This window comes from Monopterus albus, unplaced genomic scaffold (assembly GCF_001952655.1).
Source record: "Monopterus albus unplaced genomic scaffold, M_albus_1.0 scaffold292.1, whole genome shotgun sequence".
In the NCBI taxonomy this organism is placed as follows: domain Eukaryota; kingdom Metazoa; phylum Chordata; class Actinopteri; order Synbranchiformes; family Synbranchidae; genus Monopterus; species Monopterus albus.
The window spans coordinates 565,285-572,398 of NW_018128172.1; the positions used below are offsets into that span (position 1 = coordinate 565,285).

General features: G+C 45.6%; 2 protein-coding genes across 5 annotated transcripts in view; both read right to left on the reverse strand.

Moving 5' to 3' along the window:
- The window catches only part of ilf3b (interleukin enhancer binding factor 3b), a 19,244-nt gene extending 15,795 nt beyond the window's left edge, over positions 1-3,449 (reverse strand). For 3 of the 4 annotated variants that reach the window (XM_020623066.1, XM_020623067.1, XM_020623068.1), the window contains exons 1-2: positions 3,355-3,449; positions 1,885-1,956 (exon numbers count right to left, since the gene is read on the reverse strand). In XM_020623066.1, the coding sequence (XP_020478722.1) occupies positions 1,885-1,887 (3 nt within the window). In that variant the 5' untranslated portion in view covers positions 1,888-1,956; positions 3,355-3,449. The remainder of the gene's footprint in view (positions 1-1,884; positions 1,957-3,354) is intronic. The other variant, XM_020623069.1, reaches the window with a different exon arrangement.
- A 796-nt stretch (positions 3,450-4,245) lies between these two features.
- LOC109973477 (prostaglandin E2 receptor EP1 subtype-like) overlaps positions 4,246-7,114 on the reverse strand; it is a 4,846-nt gene continuing 1,977 nt past the window's right edge. Inside the window, exons 2-3 of the mRNA XM_020623102.1 lie at positions 6,499-7,114; positions 4,246-5,573 (exon numbers count right to left, since the gene is read on the reverse strand). The exon at positions 6,499-7,114 is cut by the window's right edge and continues 295 nt beyond it. Of these exons, the coding sequence (XP_020478758.1) occupies positions 5,313-5,573; positions 6,499-7,114 (877 nt within the window). The 3' untranslated portion in view covers positions 4,246-5,312. The remainder of the gene's footprint in view (positions 5,574-6,498) is intronic.

Sequence of the window (7,114 nt, forward strand, 5' to 3'; positions counted from 1 at the left end):
CCTGGTTGGCTCGTGGGTCTCCTGAGACAGCTGACGGGTACCAGCAGGCCAAGCGGGCTGCAGCCCAGGCGGTTGCGGAGCAAAAAACTCGAGTCTGGGAAGAGTTCGGTGAGGCCATGGAGAAGGACTATCAGTCGGTCTCGAAAAAGATTCTGGCAAACCGTCCGGTGCCTCAGGAGGGGGAAGCAGTGCCCTGCCAAAACTGTTTACAGTGGAGGTGGGCAGCTGTTGACCTCAACTGGGGACATTGTTGGACGGTGGAAGGAATACTCCTCAATTCTCTTCAATCCTGGCGCCATGTTTTCCAATGAGGAAGCAGAGGCTGAGGGCTCAGAGGTGGACTCGTCCATCACCCAAGCTGAAGTCATTGAGGTAGTCAAGAAGCTTCTTGGTGGCAAGGCACCGGGGGTGGATGAGATCCGCCCTGAGTACCTTAAGTCTCTGGATGTTGTTGGGCTGTCTTGGCTGACACGCCTCTGCAACGTAGCATGGCGGTCGGGGACAGTGCCTCTGGACTGGCAGACCGGGGTGGTGGTCCCTCTTTTTTAAGAAGGGGGACCGGAGGGTGTGTTCCAACTATAGGGGGATCACACTCCTCAGCCTCCCTGGGAAAGTCTATGCTAGGGTACTGGAGAGGAGAACTCGACCGATAGTTGAACCTCGGATTTAGGAGGAACAATGCGGTTTTCGTCCTGGCCGTGGAACACTGGACCAGCTCTATACCCTCTTCAGGGTGGCGGAGGGTTCATGGGAGTTTGCCCAACCAGTCCACATGTGTTTCATGGATCTGGAGAAGGCATTCGACCGTGTCCCTCGCAGCGCCCTGTGGGGGGGTGCTCTGGGAGTACGGGGTCCGGGGCCCTTTCCTAAGGGCTGTCTGGTCCCTGTACGACCGGAGCAGGAGCTTGGTTCGCATCGCCCGCAGTAAGTCAGACTTATTTCCAGTGCATGTTGGACTCCGGTAGGGCTGCCCTTTGTCACCGGTTCTGTTCATTATTTTTATGGACAGAATTTCTAGGCGCAGCCAGGGGCCGGAGGGAGTCCGGGTTGGGGACCACAGGATCTCGTCTCTGCTTTTTGCAGACGACGTTGTCCTGTTGGCCCCATCAAACCAGAACCATCAAACCAGAAGCATGTTTGAAAGAATAAATCAATCAATCAATCAATCAATCAAAACCTCCAGCGTGCACTGGGGTGGTTTGCAGCCGAGTGTGAAGTGGCTGGGATGAGAATCAGCACCTCCAAATTCGAGGCCATGGTTCTCAGTCGGAAAAGGGTGGCTTGTTCCCGAGCTCAGAGTAGAACCGCTGCTCCTCCACATCGAGAGGAGCCAGCTGAGGTGGCTCGGGCATGTGTTTCAGATGCCTCCTGGGCGCCTTCCTAGGAAGGTGTTCCGGGCATGTCCCACCGGGAGGAGGCCCCGGGGAAGACCCAGGACACGCTGGAGGGACTATGTCTCTCGGCTGGCCTGGGAACGCCGCGGCATTCCCCCGGAGGAGCTGGAGGAAGTGTCTGGAGAGAGGGAAGTCTGGGCATCTTTGCTTAGACTGCTGCCCCCGCGTCCCGGTCCCAGATAAGCGGAAGAAAATGTATGGATGGATGGATGAATATAACAACAGCATGTCAAGGCTGAGCTTCTATCACCAGTGATTACACATGGCAGGTGCAGCAGAGAGCAGTGATGTGGATGCTGCAGAGTGTGCTGCTAAAGCCTCAGGCACACTGAAACACAAATGCACTGGCACCAGCCCTTTGGCTTCAATTAGATGCAACACATTTATGTGTCCTGTTAACAGTAATGTTTTACAAACAGACCCACGTGCCCTGTGTTTTTGTCACCTGTTGTCATACATACATATAAATTCATTATATACCGATCCTTACCATTGTTGCTCCACAGTCTGTGGGGAGTTAAAAGGTTTTCTTGGCAGCAGGTGGCAGTGTTGCAGTCCGTCACTACATGAGGAAACACGCACATCAACACTTTAAATATTTTACAATTCAGGCCTACTTCATGTGTCACCTTGGGTAAAACTGTACCCAGCATTTGATTTGTGTTGATGAGAAGTTTCTTTAACACTAAACAGGATCAAACCGTCACTCGCTAAAGACAGTTTATCATTCAGTGAACTCCTTCTAAACTGTTATTTTTAAATTAACTAAATGTCATACAAGACCAGTGCCATTAGAATCACACTGATCGGACTGATCGAAGGTCAGTCTTACTTTCACAGATGATTGGCTGTTTGCCTGCTTGTGTTGCCTCACATGATATTTGTTTAGCTACTTATGTGTATCTGACTATAACATGGCGTGACCAGGGTAGGAAGTCACATATCATACAGTTACACACACTCAGTGGTCAGTTTATTAGGAACACCTGTCTCAGACTATGTCAGTCTAATCCAACAGTCCTACAGTTAATAAAGGTGCTGATGTTCAGCACGTTTCACAGCGGTGTTGGTTCACCTGTGTGATCACAGTGGAGGCTGCAGTTTGTGTCGCTGTTCAAATGGAGTGGGTTACAATGAGAGCTGGTTCTGGTGTTTAGCCCAGTCTCACTGACTAACACTGTGCAATTAAGCAGCAACACAAACTGTGGCCTCCCAAATGATCATACTGTTTCAACCGTACATTATTGCATTACACAGACTTAATTTTTTAGCTACCTAATAAACTGGCTAGTCAGTTTGTCCATTTGTACTAAAGGTAGGAGAAAACATTTAGAGCATCAACATTTCATTGTTTTTATGTGTCATTCAACAAGCTAGTGAAGCGCCAGGCTAGTTAATAACATAGCTGTTAAACCTGCATCGACACAACTTTTACTTCAGGAAGAAGAGTGAGCTGTGAAGAGGTAGCCTAAAGGTTATGAGACCCAGACCCCTCAGCACCATCAGGGGATGTTAAAGACAGACGCCATTTTAATTCAATGCTATAGCTAGCTTGACAACTCGCACTGAAAACGGATCACCCATCGTGCGCCGCGCCAACACACTAACAATCCGACAAATGCAAACGCACCAACTACTTATCATTTTTGTGGACGGCTGGGGCAAATATACGTGTAGGCACTGGACAGAAATTCCATTTTTAAATCTGGGAACTCGGCTGTTGTCTATCAGGTATCAAAATGGTCGAGACAAGACCGAGACCCCACTGAATGCGCAGCCACATTTAGCCCTTAGCATGTTACTTTAGCCACACAATATCAAGATCTTTTTCCAAACCGCATATATATACACATTTATACACAAACCACCAAGATAAATTAGTGCTCTTGGCATTTAGGGGCTACCCGATAGTTAAATCTGTGTACATTAAGGACTGAAACTTTATATTGTTCTCACTCACCGAGTTATCCTTGCTGCTAATTGATAACGCTGCCTGCTACCTCACGGTCTCCGCCTTAGCTCGGAACAAAAGCGGAAACGCCCACGAGCTAAACACAATTATGCTCATTGGACAAAAGTTGCACGTGACTGTAAATGTAGCCAATCGAAAAACAGATGCTACTGAAACAGGGATGTGGCTAACGATGTCTGATTCATTCACTGCTCTTTTGATTAATGAATAATTAATTACCGATTATGATTATGATCATCACATAGTTGTAACCATAAAATTACACCAAATTAATCTTATTTCCTGTGGCGATTTTCTGTGGGACTTCCTGTGTGACCCTCAGAAATATTATATAGGCTGCTGTAAATTTTAACCACAGTGAGGTGACTTGCATGGCGAGTCACTTGCAGAGTAATAATACAGTTTTTATTTTATTGAGCATGAGTAAACAGTCTAATCTGGATTTCTAACATAAAGGTGCGACTGAACTCCCAAGTTGCCCCCGATGGTTAGAGCCATCAGTTGAGGTGGCGCCACCGATGGCTGCCTCGGTTCTGTAACGGAAACAAATTTCTTGTGTGCAACAAACTTGGCCAATAAAGGTGGTTATCGTTATAATATGGTGACATTTCATATCCTGTTTTCTGTGTTTACACTAGAAAGAACTGACACAAATTTACTAACTGAAACTTGAAAATAAGTAAAGTGACATTACCTGGTGACTATATACGTTTATCTGTCAATGTTGTATATTGGCTCAAGATTTTTCACTTCAGTTTCCACTGTGTAAACCTTGTCTTACTCAGTCAGAATACTGATGAAATTAGGAAACATCTTGATATCAATTAAAAGTGCAAACGAGAAGAAAGTTGAACAGATAGCCATTTATTATGTCATCTTCCTTCCCTGTTCTTGCAATATCACATTCAGTTAGCTTTTGCAACATATAGCTTCAATTCAGTCCCTAAAATCTCAGGGAAAATACTGTGGATGCATTCATAAACACACAGAGAAGACAAATATTCACATTCACAGCATTACATTGAACACACACGGTGTTTTTCACATCTTCAAGCTGAGGTAAAAGCACAGCCTTTCCTTTTGCTCTATGTGAGCATTAATACAAGTCACTGAGTTTCAAATTGTGTCAGAGAAAAAGAAACAGCACATTTACAGTTGACATACTCAGCAAAATATGAATATATCACACTCGACATCTATTATATTTACATCTGCTCTCACAGAGGGCCAACTGCCATGGCAGCGCGTCCAGTATATGGGTCGTGCTGGATTCTGATATGCACTACTAGTAGTTTACAACAAGTTGGAGCTTTTCCCTGTGTAGTGCAACAGCTGTGCCTACACATGGATAAATGACAGAACGGACAACTGGGCACAGGCCCAGGGGCACATGGGGCTAGGTGGCCCCTGGCAACATATCCCAGAAGGAGAAACTAAATGAGACATGAAATAACCCCAAAAGAACATCACAGAGAAGTACATAACAATGCAAAAGAGAAAAAAGTGAAGTAAAACATCACAGTGAGATGCACAATGATACAAATCCACCACAAAACATACAAAATTACTATGAAGACACAGACACATACACAAAAAAGACTGAAAGATACATAAAAACAACCAGGAGGAGACACAGCACAATACAAAAAGGTGCTTAGTGACCATAAAGAGACACCAAACAATCAGAGACTACATGACTGTATGCTGTGTTTTTCAATGTGGAGGTCTTGCTCCTGTGGGTGGGGGGTAGTCAGGAATCTGGAGCATGTTTCCAGTTTCTAAACACTGGGGATCCCAAGATATTATCCTTCATTCATAGAAACCAGGGAGGCTCTTTCCCCACTAGCCAAGAAAGAACTGAATCCTGATCAGCTTGAAAAGCTGCTTAAAAACAGCCAAATGCCATTTCCCCTTTCTTCCCTCCTTAAGTCTTATTAGCAGTCTTGTTAGTTTTTCTCTGAGTTTTGAAAGGAGCTGGCATCCCAGCGGATGGAGCGGAATGTGCTTTTATTGAAACTGGCCTGCTTCTTAGTGATGCGGTAGATTTTCCTGAGGATGGCGCGGCGCAGCAGGATGTAGACCCACGGGTCCAGGATCTGGTTACAGGTTGCCATCCTGACCCCTGTGATCATCAGCCTTCTGTAAGTGTCTCTGTCGTTGCTCATGGAGCCACGGTAGGACAGAGTGGCTGACATCAGTCCAAAGACCTACAACAGAAGGGAACAGCTTCAAGCTCATCCTCTGTTCAGCACAAAGAAATAAAGGATGCAGTGATGCCAGTTCATATTTCATGTAACAACATGAAACAACTGCATCTGCTCCTTTTCCTGAAGAATCTGGGATACAGTTATAACCACACACTCTGCTCCATCTGTGCATTCATGTGCATTGTATGGTATTTTTACATTTCCTGAATTTCATCTCTTTTACTTGTGCACAGTAGTCTCAAATAGTTTTTTCTGTTCATATCAGTTTTGTCTCATTATCCACTTACTAGTCATCCGTTAAGCACTTTGAATTGCATGAACCTGCAAAACAGATGCTTGAGTGACTGACAATCAAGTGTAACACAACCAGAGTGTCCAGCTCCTTAATCATTTTCACACTTAAGAAATGCGGTAATCGCTTTTTCAAATCAAACTGTACCTGTAAATTGTTGCCAAAGTTATGTTAATAACAATCATCCTGCTGCTAATGATCTAAAATATGATGATGGTGATGATAGTTTGGAGAACAAATCACTTTATCTTCATCAGTAAGCATAAATTTCACTCAAACAAAAACTTGTTTTAAGAACATGCTAGCGTGTTTCAGGGGGCATGCAGAGAGTTTGCCAAGCATTTATAAATCATAATATATTTTTTATTTTTTTATACTTGTACAAAGATGTGTCATGCATTTTAATGGAATTAATCTTTTTGTCTTTAAAAATAGCTCAGTATTTAATTTATGATGATGTACTGACAAGTTTGTCTCCATATTAAAACCATAAATCATATAATTTAGCAACATTTTCATTTGCCCCATGTGACACTGATGTGAGAGCTCAGCCACAAATCAAATTCCACGCCACTATCTTATCTTGGAAACATATTATACTATGCTAAATGTGCATTGAAATCCCACACTCACCAGCAGGGGGCTCCAGCAGATGCAGGAGGTCACCATGATGCCAACCAGCTGCACCACCATCTCTGTGTCGTGGGACCTGGTCGAACAGCGCGGGGAGCAGGACTTCTTGTTTAGTCGCGCTCTCACCAGCGTGAGCCCACTGATGGTGTTGCACACAAAGGCTGAGGCCAGAGAGCTCAAAGCCAGCCCAGAAAACAGCATCACAAAGGCCAGGTCTGTCACTTTGGTGCCCTCCATCACCCTGATGAAGCACCATGTCCCCGGGTACTGGTAGGTGTAGGCACCCAAGTTGCAGAAGGGCAGTAAAGCCACACATAAGGCCAGCAGCCAGATGAGAATCAGTGCCATCTTTGTCCGTGCTGTGGTCACTAGGCGAGCGTGCAGCAAAGGCCTGGTGACACCCAGGCAGCGCTCAGCAGCCATAGCACTGCCCAGGAAGAGGGGGCACAGGCCAAAGAACACCATGCACCCTCCCAGAAACAGACAGGAGGCATCTGGATCTGCAGGATCACCTCTAAGGCTGGAGGAGGGATCAGCTGTGGGCCCGGCAGAGTATCTTCTCAGCACCAGGGCTCCGGTGATGATGTGTCCAGCCAAATCTGTAGCCACCAGGGAG